General features: G+C 50.2%; 2 protein-coding genes across 2 annotated transcripts; both read right to left on the bottom strand.

Annotated features, from left to right (window-relative positions):
- Positions 1 to 494: 494 nt before the first annotated feature.
- LOC145417019 (uncharacterized) lies at positions 495 to 1,726 on the bottom strand. Its single transcript, XM_080285862.1, has 3 exons — positions 1,542 to 1,726; positions 1,260 to 1,418; positions 495 to 873 (listed from the first exon to the last, which is right to left on the bottom strand). Exons 1-3 carry the CDS (start codon positions 1,724 to 1,726, stop codon positions 495 to 497), a joined length of 723 nt encoding a protein of 240 aa, XP_080141988.1.
- A 6,183-nt stretch (positions 1,727 to 7,909) lies between these two features.
- On the bottom strand, positions 7,910 to 9,183 carry LOC145417018 (uncharacterized). Its single transcript, XM_080285861.1, has 3 exons — positions 8,996 to 9,183; positions 8,714 to 8,872; positions 7,910 to 8,327 (listed from the first exon to the last, which is right to left on the bottom strand). Exons 1-3 carry the CDS (start codon positions 9,181 to 9,183, stop codon positions 7,910 to 7,912), a joined length of 765 nt encoding a protein of 254 aa, XP_080141987.1.
- Positions 9,184 to 21,997: the final 12,814 nt, after the last annotated feature.

Below are 21,997 nucleotides of genomic sequence, written 5' to 3'. Positions count from 1 at the left end.
TGCCTGTAGGATGCCAAAGTAGGGGAAAACATGCCGAATCAGGGCGTCAGCGACTGCGACAGCATGGTGTTCTTTTGCTGGTCAGGCTATGATGAATTTCGAGTACGTATCAAGAAAAGTGATGACGTACTGATTGCCTGATTTCAGAGGTATGGGTCCCACTACGGCAATTGCCAATAATTGCCAAGGCTTGTGGGCAGTAATGTGTCCTGATGGACGGCGGTGACGGTGATGTCTTTACCCAAGGAGCACGCCCGGCAGGATTGGAAAATATCCTTGGCTAGGGTGAAGGGATTGGGTGCCCATTAAGTGTTGTTAAAGACATGCATGAGTTTCTTTGTGCCCAGGTGGATTCCATCGTGGATGTTCAGGTGCTGGAGGGTGTCGAGGGTGACATCGGGGACGAGGATGATATGCCCAGACAGAGTGAGCAGGTGGTCGCCCTGGCGATATAGCTTTTTGAAGAGGTGTTGGGGAATCCAGGGGGTCGTTCCTTACGATGCCACTGTTTGAGGAGATCCGGCTCTGGTTGTACGGCACTGATGGGGAGCCGGGAGAGAGCATCTGTGTTTGGTATGGAGTTTGCCGGGGTGGTAGGAGATCTCATAGTTGAACTCCTCTAGTGTCTCGCACCATCTGATGAACTGGGCGTTGTGAGTGTTAGACTGCCACAGCCATTGGAGGGACTGATGATCAGTAATGATGGTGACTTGGGTCCCTGACAGGTATGCCTGGAAATGCTCTAGTGCCCAAATGATCCTAGGCATTCCCTCTTTGTGGCGGCGTAATTTTTTTCCGGCTGGTTGTGGGTGCAGCTGGTGCAGGCGACGATGTGCTTGCGACCCTCTTGCACTTGGGCTAGCAGAACGCCTACTGCAATCAAGGAGACATCGGTGTAGAGTCAGAATGGGAGGGAGTAGTCGAGGAAGGCCACGACTGGGGCGGAAACGAGTTTGTCCTTGAGTTGTTGGAAGGCTGCTCATTTCTCATCCATCCAGATGAAAGGTTCTCCCTTCCAGGTCAGATCGTGGATTGGTTTAGCAATGTGTGCGAACCCCTTCACAAAACATCGGTACTAGGACGTCAGGCCAAGGAAGGCCCGAATCCCATGGACGTCTTGTGGCGGGGGGATGTCCGCGATGGCGCAGAGCTTGTCTGGGTCAGGAGATATGCCAGCCTGGGAGATGACATGTCCCAGGAATGAGACAGTTCTGTCGGCCAGGATGCACTTGGAGGGCCGGAGTTTGAGGCCTGCTTGCCATATCCGTGCGAAGACCTTGCGAAGGTACTGAAGGTGGTTGGCCCAGGTCTTGCTGAATACAATGACGTCTTCTAGGTAGGCTAGACAGATCTCCCAGGTGAGGCCACTGAGGATGGATTCCATTAGTCTCGAGATGGTGGCAGGGGCATTACAAAGGCTGAAGGGTAAGACATTAAATTCATAAAGCTTCCTGTTGCTGGTCTAGAAAGCAGTTTTGCCTCTGTCTTCCGGTCACACTGGGACCTGCCAATACCCCGACTGGAGGTCAAGGGTGGAGAACCATGAGGCGCCATACAGGGACTCTAGGGAGTCGTCTATCCATGGGAGTGGAGTAGCATCCTTGGTGGTTACGTCATTGAGTCGGCAGTAATCCATGCAGAACCACATTGTGCCAACCTTCTTCATGAGAAAGATGGGGGAGGACCAGGGGCTGGTGGAAGGGGAAATGACTCCGGCCTCAATCATCTCTTGGACCTGGCAGTCTTCCTCTTATTGTTGCTTGGAATTTGACCACCGGGATGGGTGTTGGATCGGTGGGCCCGTCGTATGGATCTTGTGAGCCAGGTAGGTGGTATGTCCAATATGAGCGGGTCCCTCTGTGAAAAGGTCCTGCAAGTCCAGGAGGAGGCGGCAGAGGGCGTCTGATTGGTAGGTGGAGAGATGGTCAGGAATGGGGGTCAGGTGGGGGGAGCTGGACGGGGAGGGTGAACACGGCTCTGCTTCCTCCATCTCTCCGATGACGAGCCCTTTAGGGAGGGCGAGGGGGGATGGGACGAAGTTGGCAATTGGGACTGCCGTGTGATGAGGAAGGAGGAAGGCTGGGGACAGGAGGCAGGCCGAGAGGGTTCCGGGTGGCAGGTGTGGGTAGAACAGGACTGATGTTCCTGAGGGCCTGTTGAGGGGCACCCAGGCTTCGTGGTGGTGGGGGGATGGTTACTGCAGAGGAGGTGGTTGTGGGAAACGAGGGGGGGAGGGGAGGGGGAGAGGAGGGGGGATCGGGGAGGGGAGGGGGAGAGGAGGGGGATCGGGGAGGGAGGAAGGGAAATGGATTATTCCTGGCTGGGCCGGGCATGCAGGTGCAAACGGCCCCGGGGGGGGGGCATCGGGGGATTTCTGGAACTGGAGCTGTCTGTTGTGGCAATTAATAGTGGCTCCTAGTTTCTGTAGCAGGTCCAGTCCCAGATATCCGTCGTAGTTGCGGCAGGTAGAGTCAAATATAATGAACTTATGATGTGACGATGCTGGTTGGTGGGTGTCATCTCGCAGGGCCTGAGTTTCCCCACAGATCGGCAGGGGGCCATCCCCCATGTCCACAAGATGAGTAGCTGTCGGGCATAGCGGGCCGAAAGTCGACTTATGACGGGAGAAGTAGTGACCATACAGGCAGGATCTGGCCACTCCCGTGTCAACCAGAAGTCTGGCTTTCACCCCATTCAGCTTCATCTTGTGGTAAACTGAGGGGTGATATTTGGGGGAAGTGGCCTCCACCACCGTGGGAAGGTGTGGAGGCGGTCTTAAAAATCCAACTGCCGGGGGCCGCCTTCTTCTTCCTCCGGCTCTGGATTCCCGGGTTCGGTATCTTCCACGAGTGCGGGTTCATCCCACGGCTCCTCGTTCCCTAAATAAGAGACTTTACTTTGGTCTGGGTTGGTGGTCTTGCGCCTTGCAGCTTTCAATTGGCCCCTAATGTTGTGCAGTGGGCACCTGGAGCTGCACACGGAGAACTCCCAGGGATTTACAAGAATGAGTTTGAGGTTCTCCTTGTGACTGGGGTGACAGTGGGTGGGGTGCTCCCTAGGCAGGCTGGGTGCTGAGGTGGGGCTGATGTGGAGCATAGGCAGACGTGACTTGACTGGAGGAGCCGGGATATTCGTGGGGAACTCTTTCACCACGTTGATTTGCTGGGGTGTGGGGCGGGAGGTCAGGAGGCAGTGTATGAGTTGGATATCCTTATCCATGTCTCCTGTTGGGTAGTGGATTGTAAAATATTCCTTGACCATGCTGAGGAGAACTCTGAGGAGGTTACTAAAAGTGTGTTACTCCCAGATTTCATCATCTGCTGTCATAAAAGACTTTGTAGTTACTTGTAGAGAAGTTATATATATTAGACTTGTGGACGAGTGGTTGTTATACTTGTGTAGCTTCTTGAGTAGATAATCTTCTTTCCCATTTGTCATGTAGTGACAGGAGAGGTAAAGAATAGTATGGGGCTTTTTTCATTTGTCTTGGAAATATTAACAAGTCTCTCACACAGAGCGAAGTATAAAGTAGAGTCCCGCTAGCTATCTCTCTGTCTCGCTCTCTCTGTCTCTCTCTCAAGTTGCTAAGCCCTTCTCCCTGCGACCTGTCTGTTTTATGGCTAGCTTCCTTCTGACTTCTCTTTCCTAAATTCTGGTGAAACAGGAGACGTATCACGTGTGTTCCTTGTGATTAGAAAGTTCTAGAAGCCTGTGTGTGAGTATGTGTGTATGTGTGTGTATGGTCACTAGGCGCTGTCGTGTGCCTATAAAGCATTCCTTGAGTTAAGAGTGTGTGAGCATGTTAAGCATTGCTCGATTCTCGCAGACACAGTACCTTCTCATCATCCGACTTCCTGCTTCTATCAGTCTTTCTATCTATCTATTTATCTATCTATCTATTATGATTTGTAATTATAATATGGAGTCCTAACATATTGCTCGGTCACGCGAAAATGGCGTACCATCGACAGTTAATAGTCATAACATATTAATACATATTATATACACATTATAATGAACCTATTAGCAATTAAGTGAAATACATAATATTGTAAAAGTAACATAATTGTATGAATATTGTATACATATAATATTTATAGTAAATAGTGATTATTTAATAATATTACATTTTAAACAAGTTGTATACATATTTGAATAAATGCATTAAAAGCAAATTATTTAACTGTAATACAGTAGGTACTTGGGTTATTGTAGTGGCATTGTGGTAATACATAATTGTAACATTTTATGAATTGTTACAAAATATTGTGGTAATGCATAATTGTGTTGGCCTTATAATTGTAGTTACATTTTGTTAATGCAATTGTTACATAAGTGTCTTGGCCTTATAATTGTAATTAAAGTTACATAAAAGTTACATCTAGTTAATGCAACTGTTACATAAATGGTACATATTGTTTGTAGTTACATAATTGTAGCAATTGTAACATAATGCAATCGTTTGTCGTTACATAATTGTTACATATCGTTTGTAGTTACATAATTGTAGTAAGTGTAACATAATGCAATCGGTTGTCGTTACATAATTGTTACATATCGTTTGTAGTTACATAATTGTAGCAAGTGTAACATAATGCAATCGTTTGTCATTACATAATTGTTACATATCGTTTGTAGTTACATAATTGTAGCAAGTGTAACATAATACAATCGTTTGTCGTTACATAATTATAATATGGAGTTATATAATTGTTACATATCGTTTGTAGTTACATAATTGTAGTTAAAGTTACATAAAAGTTACATCTTGTTAATGCAACTGTTACGTAAATGGTACATATTGTTTGTTATGTGATCTTACTCTATTTCTCTCTTTTTTCTTTCTTACTTTTTCTTTCTTTCTTTTTTTTTGTATGTATTGATTTTCTATAGTTTGTTTTTCTTCGCTTGTGTACGCTTTTTCCATGTTGTTCATGGTTGCATAATTACTGGCTAATTTCCTTGGGGTACTTTTTTAAAGTTTAGTTTTTATTGCACAGATATTATTGAAAATGATATTATATAGTCCCATATTTTGTTATTTTATATAAAAAATATATACACTATATACAGTATTAACTATATACACTGACTTGTTCTTCACCTGTACCCATCGTGGGTAATATGTGTGTCAGCACTGTGTGGAAATCATTGTCTTCACGATTGTGTGGAAGATGTTCACTCTTGCTAACGTCATTTGTGTTGGCCATTTTTTTTTTCTCTAGTTTACCTTGTAACTTAATTTATATGTTTCCACTAGGTAGCTTTAATTAATAAATGTTTAATACAGTTATTTTAATCGCTCACTGAGTAAATGTGATGGTATATTTTCTTTATCACTTTGTAGATGTAATAATGTATAGCTGTATGTATGAAACACGTATTTTATGTAGGTATAAATGGTAACACTCGTTGGTAGTAAATAAATGTTATAATAAATGAATGAATATATACAGTGTAGAATATTTATTGTTGGTGATTATTTAGTGTTTGAGTTATGCAGATAACTGTAGTAAGTATGTGTATTTAAGCTGTAACTATACAACACGTTTTATATGTTTGTGCAGAAGCTTATTGTCTATCACTGTGTATTGTATAAATGAAGTAACTATGTAACTCACTAATTTTTACCGTGGTCGGAATGGTGTGAGTGGTGGTGCAGGTGGTGTGTTGACTGACGTGGCGTCTTTTCAGCAAGCACGCATGATGACGTCGACTTCCCACACTGGTAGCTGTGGTGAGTGAATGAGTAGCAATGAGTAACTTGAGTGAAGACGAGTGAGTAGGATGAGTTATGAGTCGTGTCTCACTCTTCGTTTGTTTGTTCCGATTTTCTTCCTCGAGGTATTCGTGGTCCTTTTTTCTTGTGATTTACTCGTTGTAGGATGAAGACTGCCGCTACTTGTAGGTGCGTGTAGAAGATTATACAGACGACTCGTAGAGTTGTTACTTGTAGTTGATTGTAGATGGTTGTAGTTCGCTGGTTCGTCGTAGAAGGTGCAAGATTGTTTGTATCAATATATTGTTAAACTACTTGCAAGGCGTCCTGTGACCTCTTCACCTCTACATCAGCGTGATGATCGGGGAGACGGAGGGGGGGTTAGAGAGAACTGTCAGGAGCTGGTTGTGTTGTTGGTTGTGAGAGGTATTTTTTTTGTTTTCAATCTTGATATTTTGTAGGAATTAACTGTTGATTCATAGACGAGGTTCGTATCCCACCGCTGCCACCAAATGTCACAAGAGACTTTGTAGTTACTTGTAGAGAAGTTATATATATTAGACTTGTGGACGAGCGGTTGTTATACTTGAGTAGCTTCGTGAGTAGATAATCTTCTTTCCCATTTGTCATGTAGTGACAGGAGAGGTAAAGAATAGTATGAGACTTTTTTTATTTGTCTTGGAAATATTAACGAGTCTCTCACACAGAGCGAAGTATAAAGTAGAGTCCCACTAGCTATCTCTCTGTCTCTCTCTCAAGTTGCTAAGCCCTTCTCCCTGCGACCTGTCTGTTCTATGGCTAGCTTCCTTCTGACTTCTCTTTTCTAAATTCTGGTGAAACAGGAAACGTATCACGTGTGTTCCTTGTGATTGGAAAGTTCTAGAAGCCTGTGTGTGAGTATGTGTGTGTATGGTCACTAGGCGCTGTCGTGTGCCTATAAAGCATTCCTTGAGTTAAGAGTGTGTAAACATGTTTAGCATTGCTCGATTCTCGCAGACACAGTACCTTCTCATCATCCGACTTCCTGCTTCTATCTGACTCTCTATCTATCTATTTATCTATCTATCTATTATGATTTGTTTAATATAATATGGAGTCCTAACACTGCCTCCGAGTAGGCAGCGGTGACCAGGCGTCTAGCCTGGATTAAAGTGTTGTCTAAGTTGCCATCAAAAGTTAGGCTATCCAACTGGGAAAGCACCACCACTTTACCTAGTGATGGAGTGATGGCCTGAATCACGAGCCTCGTGAAATTCTGCCAGGTGAGCCTCGGGACGATTTTCGGTGCGATATTGGCTACTGCTTTACCCAGTAGCGGGAGTGTAACTGCTATTTTCTGCTTGTCATCTTCGAACCCGATGTCTAGCAAAGGTTTAATAATTGCCAGGTATGTATCATACTGTTCGGGGTCGAATTTGGGCAATTGCACTTGAAGTTTGGTTGCCATTTTGCTGATATTTCCTGATTACCTCTCTAGTATGCCCAGGTCAAGAACCACCACTGTCCACCAGTGTAATGCTAGGTGTTTTAGGGTCGGCTTCCCATCCTTGTAACACATAGTGCGTAGCTGGGTTCTATTTCTAGACCGGAGCTTGGACAAATAAGAGAGGGGCAGGACACAAAAACTCAAGGCAACAACCTTACACGTGTATTGCTAAATTCTACAAGTGGAACGGGTAGATGTCACAAGAGTAATTATTCTGGGCTATTATAATGCTTACGTCTAGATCGTGGGTAGCAGTATCACGCAGGATACTATTTGGGACAAGATCAGGGAAAGGTGAATAGTACATTAACTAAGATCAGGAGTCCTAGGCCAGAGAAATCAAGCACTGTCACTCGTGGGAAGTCTAGAGTTTATCTGTTAGGTGGAGTTCCGTTCACTGGGGCCGAGGCACTGTTATCACTGTTGAGCTGTCTACTTTGTTTGTCTGTTACACTGTTATTTATTACTTTGGTTCTAGGAGCCTCTGATTTTTCTTAGTGTGAGGCTACGTCACAGTGATGGGATTATGTTCACTCAGACACTTTATTCACTGCTCGGCCGTGTTCCCCGTCTCACGGTTACCTTACCTATTTCACCTTTCTTTTACATAAACACTGACAGGTTTTACTACTGACTTCCCGTTTATTTAGTAATTCACTGTTCTGCCCTCACTTCACTGTGTCACTTTCACTGTACTTTCACCGTCATTCACTATTGGGACTGGGCGTGGTGGCGGTCAGGTACAAGGGCGGCAAGAACAGTTCAGCCTGACTACTGATGGGGCTGAGTTCCACCGGGGGCGGGAGAGAGCATCTGTGTTTGGTATGGAGTTTGCCGGGGTGGTAGGAGATCTCATAGTTGAACTCCTCTAGTGTCTTGCACCATCTGATGAACTGGGCGTTGTGAGTGTTAGACTGCCACAGCCATTGGAGGGACTGATGATCAGTAATGATGGTGACTTGGGTCCCTGACAGGTATGCCTGGAAATGCTCTAGTGCCCAAATGATCCTAGGCATTCCCTCTTTGTGGCGGCGTAATTTTTTTCCGGCTGGTTGTGGGTGCAGCTGGCGCAGGCGACGATGTGCTTGCGACCCTCTTGCACTTGGGCTAGCAGAACGCCTACTGCAATCAAGGAGACATCGGTGTAGAGTCAGAATGGGAGGGAGTAGTCGAGGAAGGCCATGACTGGGGCGGAAACGAGTTTGTCCTTGAGTTGTTGGAAGGCTGCTCATTTCTCATCCATCCAGATGAAAGGTTCTCCCTTCCAGGTCAGATCGTGGATTGGTTTAGCAATGTGTGCGAACCCCTTCACAAAACATCGGTACTAGGACGTCAGGCCAAGGAAGGCCCGAATCCCATGGACGTCTTGTGGCGGGGGGATGTCCGCGATGGCGCAGAGCTTGTCTGGGTCAGGAGATATGCCAGCCTGGGAGATGACATGTCCCAGGAATGAGACAGTTCTGGCGGCCAGGACGCACTTGGAGGGCCGGAGTTTGAGGCCTGCTTGCCATATCCGTGCGAAGACCTTGCGAAGGTGCTGAAGGTGGTTGGCCCAGGTCTTGCTGAATACAATGACGTCTTCTAGGTAGGCTAGACAGATCTCCCAGGTGAGGCCACTGAGGACGGATTCCATTAGTCTCGAGATGGTGGCAGGGGCATTACAGAGGCTGAAGGGTAAGACATTAAATTCATGAAGCTTCCTGTTGCTGGTCTAGAAAGCAGTTTTGCCTCTGTCTTCCGGTCACACTGGGACCTGCCAATACCCCGACTGGAGGTCAAGGGTGGAGAACCATGAGGCGCCATACAGGGACTCTAGGGAGTCGTCTATCCGTGGGAGTGGAGTAGCATCCTTGGTGGTTACGTCATTGAGTCGGCAGTAATCCATGCAGAACCACATTGTGCCAACCTTCTTCTTCACGAGAAAGATGGGGGAGGACCAGGGGCTGGTGGAAGGGGAGATGACTCCGGCCTCAATCATCTCTTGGACCTGGCAGTCTTCCTCTTATTGTTGCTTGGGATTTGACCACCGGGATGGCTCTTGGATTGGTGGGCCCGTCGTGTGGATCTTGTGAGCCAGGTAGGTGGTATGTCCAATATGAACGGGTCCCACTGTGAAAAGGTCCTGCAAGTCCAGGAGGAGGCGGCAGAGGGCGTCTGATTGGTAGGTGGAGAGATGGTCAGGAATGGGGGCAGGTGGGGGGAACTGGACGGGGAGGGGGAACACGGCTCGGCTTCTTCCATCTCTCCGATGACGAGCCCTTTAGGGAGGGTGAGGGGGAATGGGGTGAAGTTGGCAATTGGGACTGCCGTGTGATGAGGGAGAAGGAAGGTTGGGGGCAGGAGGCAGGCCGAGAGGGTTCCGGGTGGCAGGTGTGGGGAGAACAGGACTGTTGTACCTGAGGGCCTGTTGAGGGGCACCCAGGCTTCGTGGTGGAGGAGGGATGGTCACTGCAGAGGAGGTGGTTCCGGGAAACGAGGGGGGGAGGGGAGGGGGAGAGGAGCGGGGATCGGGGAGGTTGGAAGGGAAATGGATTCTTCTTGGCTGGGCTGGGCGTGCAGGTGCAAACAGCCCCGGGGGGGAGGGCATCAGGGGATTTCTGGAACTGGAGCTGTCTGTTGTGGCAATCAATAGTGGCTCCTAGTTTCTGCAGCAGGTCCAGTCCCAGATATCCGTCGTAGTTGCAGCAGGTAGAGTCAAATACAATGAACTTATGATGTGACGATGCTGGTTGGTGGGTGTCAACTCGCAGGGCCTGAGTTTCCCCACAGATCGGCAGGGGGCCATCCCCCATGTCCACAAGATGAGTAGCTGTCGGGCATAGCGAGCCGAAACTCGACTTATGACGGGAGAAGTAGTGACCATACAGGCAGGATTTGGCCACTCCCGTGTCGACCAGAAGTCTGGCTTCCACCCTATTCAGCTTCATTTGTGGTAAACTGAGGGGTGATATTTGGGGGAAGTGGCCTCCACCACCGTGGGAAGGTGTGGAGGCGGTAATAAAAATCCAACTGCCGGGGGCCGCCTTCTTCTTCCTCCGGCTCCGGATCCCCGGGTTCGGTATCTTCCACGAGTGCGGGTTCATCCCACGGCTCCTCGTTCCCTAAAGAAGAGACTTTACGTTGGCCTGGGTTGGTGGTCTTGCGCCTTGCAGCTTTCAATTGGCCCCTAATGTCGTGCAGTGGGCACCTGGAGCTGCACACGGAGAACTCCCAGGGATTTACGAGAATGAGTTTGAGGTTCTTGTGACTGGGGTGACAGTGGGTGGGGTGCTCCCTAGGCAGGCTGGGTGCTGAGGTGGGGCTGATGTGGAGCATAGGCAGACGTGACTTGACTGGAGGAGCCGGGATGTTCGTGGGGAACTTTTTCACCACGTTGATTTGCTGGGGTGTGGGGCGGGAGGTCACGAGGCAGTGTATGAGCTGGATATCCTTATCCATGTCTCCTGTTGGGTAGTGGATTGTAAAATATTCCTTGACCATGCTGAGGAGAACTCTGAGGAGGTTACTAAAAGTATGTTACTCCCAGATTTTATCATCTGCCTCCGAGTAGGCAGCGGTGACCAGGCGTCTAGCCTGGATTAAAGTGTTGTCTAAGTTGCCATCAAAAGTTAGGCTATCCAACTGGGAAAGTACCACCACTTTACCTAGTGATGGAGTGATGGCCTGAATCACGAGCCTCGTGAAATTCTGCCAGGTGACCCAGGGACGATTTTCGGTGCGATATTGGCTACTGCTTTACCCAGTAGCGGGAGTGTAACTGCTATTTTCTGGTTGTCATCTTCGAACCCGATGTCTAGCAAAGGTTTAATAATTGCCAGGTATGTATCATATTGTTCGGGGTCGAATTTGGGCAATTGTACTTGAAGTTTGGTTGCCATTTTGCTGGTATTTCCTGATTACCTCTCTCGTATGCCCAGGTCAAGAACCACCACTGTCCACCAGTGTAATGCTAGGTGTTTTAGGGTCGGTTTCCCATCCTTGTAACACATAGTGCGTAGCTGGGTTCTCTTTCTAGACCGGAGCTTGGACAAATAAGAGAGGGGCAGGACACAAAAACTCAAGGCAACAACCTTACACGTGTATTGCTAAATTCTACAAGTGGAACGGGTAGATGTCACAAGAGTAATTATTCTGGGCTATTATAACGCTTACGTCTAGATCGTGGGTAGCAGTATCACGCAGGATACTATTTGGGACAAGATCAGGGAAAGGTGAATAGTACATTAACTAAGATCAGGAGTCCTAGGCCAGAGAAATCAAGCACTGTCACTCGTGGGAAGTCTAGAGTTTATCTGTTAGGTGGAGTTCCGTTCACTGGGGCCGAGGCACTGTTATCACTGTTGAGCTGTCTACTTCGTTTGTCTGTTACACTGTTATTTATTACTTTGGTTCTAGGAGCCTCTGATTTATCTTAGTATGAGGCTACGTCACAGTGATGGGATTATGTTCACTCAGACACTTTATTCACTGCTCGGCCGTGTTCCCCATCTCACGGTTACCTTACCTATTTCACCTTTCTTTTACATAAACACTGACAGGTTTTACTACTGACTTCCCGTTTATTTAGTAATTCACTGTTCTGCCCTCACTTCACTGTGTCACTTTCACTGTACTTTCACCGTCATTCACTATTGGGACTGGGCGTGGTGGCGGTCAGGTACAAGGGCGGCAAGAACAGTTCAGCCTGACTACTGATGGGGCTGAGTTCCACCGGGGGCGGGAGAGAGCATCTGTGTTTGGTATGGAGTTTGCCGGGGTGGTAGGAGATCTCATAGTTGAACTCCTCTAGTGTCTTGCACCATCTGATGAACTGGGCGTTGTGAGTGTTAGACTGCCACAGCCATTGGAGGGACTGATGATCGATAATGATGATGACGGGTCCCTGACAGGTATGCCTGGAAATGCTCTAGTGCCCAAATGATCCTAGGCATTCCCTCTTTGTGGCGGCGTAATTTTTTTCCGGTTGGTTGTGGGTGCAGCTGGCGCAGGCGACGATGTGCTTGCGACCCTCTTGCACTTGGGCTAGCAGAACGCCTACTGCAATCAAGGAGACATCGGTGTAGAGTCAGAATGGGAGGGAGTAGTCGGGGAAGGCCATGACTGAGGCGGAAACGAGTTTATCCTTGAATTGTTGGAAGGCTGCTCATTTCTCATCCATCCAGATGAAAGGTTCTCCCTTCCAGGTCAGATCGTGGATTGGTTTAGCAATGTGTCCGAACCCTTTCACAAAACATCGGTACTAGGACGTCAGGCCAAGGAAGGCCCGAATCCCATGGACGTCTTGTGGCGGGGGAATGTCCACAATGGCGCAGAGCTTGTCTGGGTCAGGAGATATGTCAGCCTGGGAGATGACATGTCCCAGGAATGAGACAGTTCTGGCGGCCAGGACGCACTTGGAGGGCCGGAGTTTGAGGCCTGCTTGCCATATCCGTGCGAAGACCTTGCGAAGGTGCTGAAGGTGGTTGGCCCAGGTCTTGCTGAATTCAATGACGTCTTCTAGGTAGGCTAGACAGATCTCCCAGGTGAGGCCACTCTGGACGGATTCCATTAGTCTCGAGATGGTGGCAGGGGCATTACAGAGGCTGAAGGGTAAGACATTAAATTCATGAAGCTTCCTGTTGCTGGTCTAGAAAGCAGTTTTGCCTCTGTCTTCCGGTCACACTGGGACCTGCCAATACCCCGACTGGAGGTCAAGGGTGGAGAACCATGAGGCGCCATACAGGGACTCTAGGGAGTCGTCTATCCGTGGGAGTGGAGTAGCATCCTTGGTGGTTACGTCATTGAGTCGGCAGTAATCCATGCAGAACCACATTGTGCCAACCTTCTTCTTCACGAGAAAGATGGGGGAGGACCAGGGGCTGGTGGAAGGGGAGATGACTCCGGCCTCAATCATCTCTTGGACCTGGCAGTCTTCCTCTTATTGTTGCTTGGGATTTGACCACCGGGATGGCTCTTGGATTGGTGGGCCCGTCGTGTGGATCTTGTGAGCCAGGTAGGTGGTATGTCCAATAGGAACGGGTCCCACTGTGAAAAGGTCCTGGAAGTCCAGGAGGAGGCGGCAGAGGGCGTCTGATTGGTAGGTGGAGAGATGGTCAGGAATGGGGGCAGGTGGGAGGAACTGGACGGGGAGGGGGAACACGGCTCGGCTTCTTCCATCTCTCCGATGACGAGCCCTTTAGGGAGGGTGAGGGGGAATGGGGTGAAGTTGGCAATTGGGACTGCCGTGTGATGAGGGAAAAGGAAGGTTGGGGGCAGGAGGCAGGCCGAGAGGGTTCCGGGTGGCAGGTGTGGGGAGAACAGGACTGTTGTACCTGAGGGCCTGTTGAGGGGCACCCAGGCTTCGTGGTGGAGGGGGGATGGTCACTGCAGAGGAAGTGGTTGCGGGAAACGAGGGGGGGAGGGGAGGGGGAGAGGAGCGGGGATCGGGGAGGTTGGAAGGGAAATGGATTCTTCTTGGCTGGGCTGGGCGTGCAGGTGCAAACAGCCCCGGGGGGGAGGGCATCAGGGGATTTCTGGAACTGGAGCTGTCTGTTGTGGCAATCAATAGTGGCTCCTAGTTTCTGCAGCAGGTCCAGTCCCAGATATCCGTCGTAGTTGCAGCAGGTAGAGTCAAATACAATGAACTTATGATGTGACGATGCTGGTTGGTGGGTGTCAACTCGCAGGGCCTGAGTTTCCCCACAGATCGGCAGGGGGCCATCCCCCATGTCCACAAGATGAGTAGCTGTCGGGCATAGCGAGCCGAAAGTCGACTTATGACGGGAGAAGTAGTGACCATACAGGCAGGATTTGGCCACTCCCGTGTCGACCAGAAGTCTGGCTTCCACCCTATTCAGCTTCATTTGTGGTAAACTGAGGGGTGATATTTGGGGGAAGTGGCCTCCACCACCGTGGGAAGGTGTGGAGGCGGTCCTAAAAATCCAACTGCCGGGGGCCGCCTTCTTCTTCCTCCGGCTCCGGATCCCGGGTTCGGTATCTTCCACGAGTGCGGGTTCATCCCACGGCTTCTCGTTCCCTAAAGCAGAGACTTTACGTTGGCCTGGGTAGGTGGTCTTGCGCCTTGCAGCTTTCAATTGGCCCCTAATGTCGTGCAGTGGGCACCTGGAGCTGCACACGGAGAACTCCCAGGGATTTACGAGAATGAGTTTGAGGTTCTTGTGACTGGGGTGACAGTGGGTGGGGTGCTCCCTAGGCAGGCTGGGTGCTGAGGTGGGGCTGATGTGGAGCATAGGCAGACGTGACTTGACTGGAGGAGCCGGGATGTTCGTGGGGAACTTTTTCACCACGTTGATTTGCTGGGGTGTGGGGCGGGAGGTCACGAGGCAGTGTATGAGCTGGATATCCTTATCCATGTCTCCTGTTGGGTAGTGGATTGTAAAATATTCCTTGACCATGCTGAGGAGAACTCTGAGGAGGTTACTAAAAGTATGTTACTCCCAGATTTTATCATCTGCCTCCGAGTAGGCAGCGGTGACCAGGGGTCTAGCCTGGATTAAAGTGTTGTCTAAGTTGCCATCAAAAGTTAGGCTATCCAACTGGGAAAGTACCACCACTTTACCTAGTGATTTAGTGGTGGCCTGAATCACGAGCCTCGTGAAATTCTGCCAGGTGAGCCTCGGGACGATTTTCGGTGCGATATTGGCTACTGCTTTACCCAGTAGCGGGAGTGTAACTGCTATTTTCTGGTTGTCATCTTCGAACCCGATGTCTAGCAAAGGTTTAATAATTGCCAGGTATGTATCATATTGTTCGGGGTCGAATTTAGGCAATTGTACTTGAAGTTTGGTTGCCATTTTGCTGGTATTTCCTGATTACCTATCTCGTATGCCCTGGTCAAGAACCACCAATGTCCACCAGTGTAATGCTAGATGTTTTAGGGTCGGTTTCCCATCCTTATAACACATAGTGCGTAGCTGGGTTCTCTTTCTAGACCGGAGCTTGGACAAATAAGAGAGGGGCAGGACACAAAAACTCAAGGCAACAACCTTACACGTGCATTGCTAAATTCTACAAGTGGAACGGGTAGATGTCACAAGAGTAATTATTCTGGGCTATTATAACGCTTACGTCTAGATCGTGGGTAGCAGTATCACGCAGTATACTATTTGGGACAAGATCAGTGAAAGGTGAATAGTACATTAACTAAGATCAGGAGTCCTAGGCCAGAGAAATCAAGCACTGTCACTCGTGGGAAGTCTAGAGTTTATCTGTTAGGTGAGTTCCGTTCACTGGGGCCGAGGCACTGTTATCACTGTTGAGCTGTCTACTTCGTTTGTCTGTTACACTGTTATTTATTACTTTGGTTCTAGGAGCCTCTGATTTATCTTAGTATGAGGCTACGTCACAGTGATGGGATTATGTTCACTCAGACACTCTATTCACTGCTCGGCTGTGTTCCCCATCTCACGGTTACCTTACCTATTTCACCTTTCTTTTACATAAACACGGACAGGTTTTACTACTGACTTCCCGTTTATTTAGTAATTCACTGTTCTGCCCTCACTTCACTGTGTCACTTTCACTGTACTTTCACCGTCTTTCACTATTGGGACTGATCGTGGTGGCGGTCAGGTACAAGGGCGGCAAGAACAGTTCAGCCTGACTACTGATGGGGCTGAGTTCCACCGGGGGCGGGAGAGAGCATCTGTGTTTGGTATGGAGTTTGCCTGGGTGGTAGGAGATCTCATAGTTGAACTCCTCTAGTGTCTTGCACCATCTGATGAACTGGGCGTTGTGAGTGTTAGACTGCCACAGCCATTGGAGGGACTGATGATCGGTAATGATGGTGACTTGGGTCCCTGACAGGTATGCCTGGAAATGCTCTAGTGCCCAAATGATCCTAGGCATTCCCTCTTTGTGGCGGCGTAATTTTTTTCCGGCTGGTTGTGGGTGCAGCTGGCGCAGGCGACGATGTGCTTGCGACCCTCTTGCACTTGGGCTAGCAGAACGCCTACTGCAATCAAGGAGACATCGGTGTAGAGTCAGAATGGGAGGGAGTAGTCGGGGAAGGCCATGACTGGGGCGGAAACGAGTTTGTCCTTGAGTTGTTGGAAGGCTGCTCATTTCTCATCCATCCAGATGAAAGGTTCTCCCTTCCAGGTCAGATCGTGGATTGGTTTAGCAATGTGTGCGAACCCCTTCACAAAACATCGGTACTAGGACGTCAGGCCAAGGAAGGCCCGAATCCCATGGACGTCTTGTGGCGGGGGGATGTCCACAATGGCGCAGAGCTTGTCTGGGTCAGGAGATATGTCAGCCTGGGAGATGACATGTCCCAGGAATGAGACAGTTCTGGCGGCCAGGACGCACTTGGAGGGCCGGAGTTTGAGGCCTGCTTGCCATATCCGTGCGAAGACCTTGCGAAGGTGCTGAAGGTGGTTGGCTCAGGTCTTGCTGAATACAATGAAGTCTTCTAGGTAGGCTAGACAGATCTCCCAGGTGAGGCCACTCTGGACGGATTCCATTAGTCTCGAGATGGTGGAAGGGGCATTACAGAGGCTGATGGGTAAGACATTAAATTCATGAAGCTTCCTGTTGCTGGTCTAGAAAGCAGTTTTGCCTCTGTCTTCCGGTCACACTGGGACCTGCCAATACCCCGACTGGAGGTCAAGGGTGGAGAACCATGAGGCGCCATACAGGGACTCTAGGGAGTCGTCTATCCGTGGGAGTGGAGTAGCATCCTTGGTGGTTACGTCATTGAGTCGGCAGTAATCCATGCAGAACCACATTGTGCCAACCTTCTTCTTCACGAGAAAGATGGGGGAGGACCAGGGGCTGGTGGAAGGGGAGATGACTCCGGCCTCAATCATCTCTTGGACCTGGCAGTCTTCCTCTTATTGTTGCTTGGGATTTGACCACCGGGATGGCTCTTGGATTGGTGGGCCCGTCGTGTGGATCTTGTGAGCCAGGTAGGTGGTATGTCCAATATGAGCGGGTCCCACTGTGAAAAGGTCCTGGAAGTCCAGGAGGAGGCGGCAGAGGGCGTCTGATTGGTAGGTGGAGAGATGGTCAGGAATGGGGGCAGGTGGGGGGAACTGGACGGGGAGGGGGAACACGGCTCGGCTTCTTCCATCTCTCCGATGACGAGCCCTTTAGGGAGGGTGAGGGGGAATGGGGTGAAGTTGGCAATTGGGACTGCCGTGTGATGAGGGAGAAGGAAGGTTGGGGGCAGGAGGCAGGCCGAGAGGGTTCCGGGTGGCAGGTGTGGGGAGAACAGGACTGTTGTACCTGAGGGCCTGTTGAGGGGCACCCAGGCTTCGTGGTGGTGGGGGGATGGTCACTGCAGAGGAGGTGGTTGCGGGAAACGAGGGGGGGAGGGGAGGGGGAGAGGAGGGGGGATCGGGGAGGGGGGAAGGGAAATGGATTCTTCTTGGCTGGGCTGGGCGTGCAGGTGCAAACAGCCCCGGGGGGGAGGGCATCAGGGGATTTCTGGAACTGGAGCTGTCTGTTGTGGCAATCAATAGTGGCTCCTAGTTTCTGCAGCAGGTCCAGTCCCAGATATCCGTCGTAGTTGCAGCAGGTAGAGTCAAATACAATGAACTTATGATGTGACGATGCTGGTTGGTGGGTGTCATCTCGCAGGGCCTGAGTTTCCCCACAGATCGGCAGGGGGCCATCCCCCATGTCCACAAGATGAGTAGCTGTCGGGCATAGCGGGCCGAAAGTCGACTTATGACGGGAGAAGTAGTGACCATACAGGCAGGATCTGGCCACTCCTGTGTCGACCAGAAGTCTGGCTTTCACCCCATTCAGCTTCATCTTGTGGTAAACTGAGGGGTGATATTTGGGGGAAGTGGCCTTCACCACCGTGGGAAGGTGTGGAGGCGGTCCTAAAAATCCAACTGCCGGGGGCCGCCTTCTTCTTCCTCCGGCTCCGGATCCCCGGGTTCGGTATCTTCCACGAGTGCGGGTTCATCCCACGGCTCCTCGTTCCCTAAAGAAGAGACTTTACGTTGGCCTGGGTAGGTGGTCTTGCGCCTTGCAGATTTCAATTGGCCCCTAATGTCGTGCAGTGGGCACCTGGAGCTGCACACGGAGAACTCCCAGGGATTTACGAGAATGAGTTTGAGGTTCTCCTTGTGACTGGGGTGACAGTGGGTGGGGTGCGCCCTAGGCAGGCTGGGTGCTGAGGTGGGGCTGATGTGGAGCATAGGCAGACGTGACTTGACTGGAGGAGCCGGGATGTTCGTGGGGAACTTTTTCACCACGTTGATTTGCTGGGGTGTGGGGTGGGAGGTCAGGAGGCAGTGTATGAGTTGGATATCCTTATCCATGTCTCCTGTTGGGTAGTGGATTGTAAAATATTCCTTGACCATGCTGAGGAGAACTCTGAGGAGGTTACTAAAAGTATGTTACTCCCAGATTTTATCATCTGCCTCCGAGTAGGCAGCGGTGACCAGGGGTCTAGCCTGGATTAAAGTGTTGTCTAAGTTGCCATCAAAAGTTAGGCTATCCAACTGGGAAAGTACCACCACTTTACCTAGTGATTTAGTGGTGGCCTGAATCACGAGCCTCGTGAAATTCTGCCAGGTGAGCCTCGGGACGATTTTCGGTGCGATATTGGCTACTGCTTTACCCAGTAGCGGGAGTGTAACTGCTATTTTCTGGTTGTCATCTTCGAACCCGATGTCTAGCAAAGGTTTAATAATTGCCAGGTATGTATCATATTGTCCGGGGTCGAATTTGGGCAATTGTACTTGAAGTTTGGTTGCCATTTTGCTGGTATTTCCTGATTACCTATCTCGTATGCCCTGGTCAAGAACCACCAATGTCCACCAGTGTAATGCTAGATGTTTTAGGGTCGGTTTCCCATCCTTATAACACATAGTGCGTAGCTGGGTTCTCTTTCTAGACCGGAGCTTGGACAAATAAGAGAGGGGCAGGACACAAAAACTCAAGGCAACAACCTTACACGTGCATTGCTAAATTCTACAAGTGGAACGGGTAGATGTCACAAGAGTAATTATTCTGGGCTATTATAACGCTTACGTCTAGATCGTGGGTAGCAGTATCACGCAGTATACTATTTGGGACAAGATCAGTGAAAGGTGAATAGTACATTAACTAAGATCAGGAGTCCTAGGCCAGAGAAATCAAGCACTGTCACTCGTGGGAAGTCTAGAGTTTATCTGTTAGGTGAGTTCCGTTCACTGGGGCCGAGGCACTGTTATCACTGTTGAGCTGTCTACTTCGTTTGTCTGTTACACTGTTATTTATTACTTTGGTTCTAGGAGCCTCTGATTTATCTTAGTATGAGGCTACGTCACAGTGATGGGATTATGTTCACTCAGACACTTTATTCACTGCTCGGCCGTGTTCCCCGTCTCACGGTTACCTTACCTATTTCACCTTTCTTTTACATAAACACTGACAGGTTTTACTACTGACTTCCCGTTTATTTAGTAATTCACTGTTCTGCCCTCACTTCACTGTGTCACTTTCACTGTACTTTCACCGTCTTTCACTATTGGGACTGATCGTGGTGGCGGTCAGGTACAAGGGCGGCAAGAACAGTTCAGCCTGACTACTGATGGGGCTGAGTTCCACCGGGGGCGGGAGAGAGCATCTGTGTTTGGTATGGAGTTTGCCTGGGTGGTAGGAGATCTCATAGTTGAACTCCTCTAGTGTCTTGCACCATCTGATGAACTGGGCGTTGTGAGTGTTAGACTGCCACAGCCATTGGAGGGACTGATGATCGGTAATGATGGTGACTTGGGTCCCTGACAGGTATGCCTGGAAATGCTCTAGTGCCCAAATGATCCTAGGCATTCCCTCTTTGTGGCGGCGTAATTTTTTTCCGGCTGGTTGTGGGTGCAGCTGGCGCAGGCGACGATGTGCTTGCGACCCTCTTGCGCAGGACTAGCAGAACGCCTACTGCAATCAAGGAGACATCGGTGTAGAGTCAGAATGGGAGGGGGTAGTTGGGGAAGGCCATGACTGGGGCGGAAACGAGTTTGTCCTTGAGTTGTTGGAAGGCTGCTCATTTCTCATCCATCCAGATGAAAGGTTCTCCCTTCCAGGTCAGATCGTGGATTGGTTTAGCAATGTGTGCGAACCCCTTCACAAAACATCGGTACTAGGACGTCAGGCCAAGGAAGGCCCGAATCCCATGGACGTCTTGTGGCGGGGGGATGTCCGCGATGGCGCAGAGCTTGTCTGGGTCAGGAGATATGTCAGCCTGGGAGATGACATGTCCCAGGAATGAGACAGTTCTGGCGGCCAGGACGCACTTGGAGGGCCGGAGTTTGAGGCCTGCTTGCCATATCCGTGCGAAGACCTTGCGAAGGTGCTGAAGGTGGTTGGCCCAGGTCTTGCTGAATACAATGAAGTCTTCTAGGTAGGCTAGACAGATCTCCCAGGTGAGGCCACTGAGGACGGATTCCATTAGTCTCGAGATGGTGGCAGGGGCATTACAGAGGCTGAAGGGTAAGACATTAAATTCATGAAGCTTCCTGTTGCTGGTCTAGAAAGCAGTTTTGCCTCTGTCTTCCGGTCACACTGGGACCTGGCAATACCCCGACTGGAGGTCAAGGGTGGAGAACCATGAGGCGCCATACAGGGACTCTAGGGAGCCGTCTATCCGTGAGAGTGGAGTAGCATCCTTGGTGGTTACGTCATTGAGTCGGCAGTAATCCATGCAGAACCACATTGTGCCAACCTTCTTCTTCACGAGAAAGATGGGGGAGAACCAGGGGCTGGTGGAAGGGGAGATGACTCCGGCCTCAATCATCTCTTGGACCTGGCAGTCTTCCTCTTATTGTTGCTTGGGATTTGACCACCGGGATGGCTCTTGGATTGGTGGGCCCGTCGTGTGGATCTTGTGAGCCAGGTAGGTGGTATGTCCAATATGAACGGGTCCCACTGTGAAAAGGTCCTGCAAGTCCAGGAGGAGGCGGCAGAGGGCGTCTGATTGGTAGGTGGAGAGATGGTCAGGAATGGGGGCAGGTGGGGGAACTGGCCCGGGCGGGGGAACACGGCTCGGCTTCTTCCATCTCTCCGATGACGAGCCCTTTAGGGAGGGTGAGGGGGGATGGGGCGAAGTTGGCAATTGGGACTGCCGTGTGATGAGGGAGAAGGAAGGTTGGGGGCAGGAGGCAGGCCGAGAGGGTTCCGGGGTGGCTGGTGTGGGGAGAACAGGACTGTTGTACCTGAGGGCCTGTTGAGGGGCACCCAGGCTTCGTGGTGGAGGAGGGATGGTCACTGCAGAGGAGGTGGTTCCGGGAAACGAGGGGGGGAGGGGAGGGGGAGAGGAGCGGGGATCGGGGAGGGGGGAAGGGAAATGGATTCTTCTTGGCTGGGCTGGGCGTACAGGTGCAAACAGCCCCGGGGGGGAGGGCATCAGGGGATTTCTGGAACTGGAGCTGTCTGTTGTGGCAATCAATAGTGGCTCCTAGTTTCTGCAGCAGGTCCAGTCCCAGATATCCGTCGTAGTTGCAGCAGGTAGAGTCAAATACAATGAACTTATGATGTGACGATGCTGGTTGGTGGGTGTCAACTCGCAGGGCCTGAGTTTCCCCACAGATCGGCAGGGGGCCATCCCCCATGTCCACAAGATTAGTAGCTGTCGGTCATAGCGAGCCGAAAGTCGACTTATGACGGGAGAAGTAGTGACCATATAGGCAGGATTTGGCCACTCCCGTGTCGACCAGAAGTCTGGCTTCCACCCTATTCAGCTTCATTTGTGGTAAACTGAGGGGTGATATTTGGGGGAAGTGGCCTCCACCACCGTGGGAAGGTGTGGAGGCGGTCCTAAAAATCCAACTGCCGGGGGCCGCCTTCTTTTTCCTCCGGCT

Source organism: Coenobita brevimanus, chromosome 108 (assembly GCF_032717465.1).
Source record: "Coenobita brevimanus isolate Jiangsu-jjx chromosome 108, ASM3271746v2, whole genome shotgun sequence".
Classification (NCBI taxonomy): Eukaryota; Metazoa; Arthropoda; class Malacostraca; order Decapoda; family Coenobitidae; genus Coenobita; species Coenobita brevimanus.
The sequence above is the reverse complement of the archived record's forward strand: the minus strand, read 5'-3'. Positions and strand labels throughout refer to the sequence as shown.

Excerpts from the sequence above, each read along its gene's own strand:
- LOC145417019 (XM_080285862.1), bottom strand. The coding sequence starts at position 1,726 with ATGATTGAGGCCGGAGTCATTTCCCCTTCCACCAGCCCCTGGTCCTCC. Across the intron at positions 1,419-1,541 it reads TCCCTGTATGGCGCCTCATG|CCTTTGTAATGCCCCTGCCA; the intron begins GTTCTCCACCCT and ends CTTACCCTTCAG. Across the intron at positions 874-1,259 it reads AAGGTCTTCGCACGGATATG|TAGGCGTTCTGCTAGCCCAA; the intron begins GCAAGCAGGCCT and ends CCTTGATTGCAG.
- LOC145417018 (XM_080285861.1), bottom strand. The coding sequence starts at position 9,183 with ATGATTGAGGCCGGAGTCATCTCCCCTTCCACCAGCCCCTGGTCCTCC. Across the intron at positions 8,873-8,995 it reads TCCCTGTATGGCGCCTCATG|CCTCTGTAATGCCCCTGCCA; the intron begins GTTCTCCACCCT and ends CTTACCCTTCAG. Across the intron at positions 8,328-8,713 it reads AAGGTCTTCGCACGGATATG|TAGGCGTTCTGCTAGCCCAA; the intron begins GCAAGCAGGCCT and ends CCTTGATTGCAG.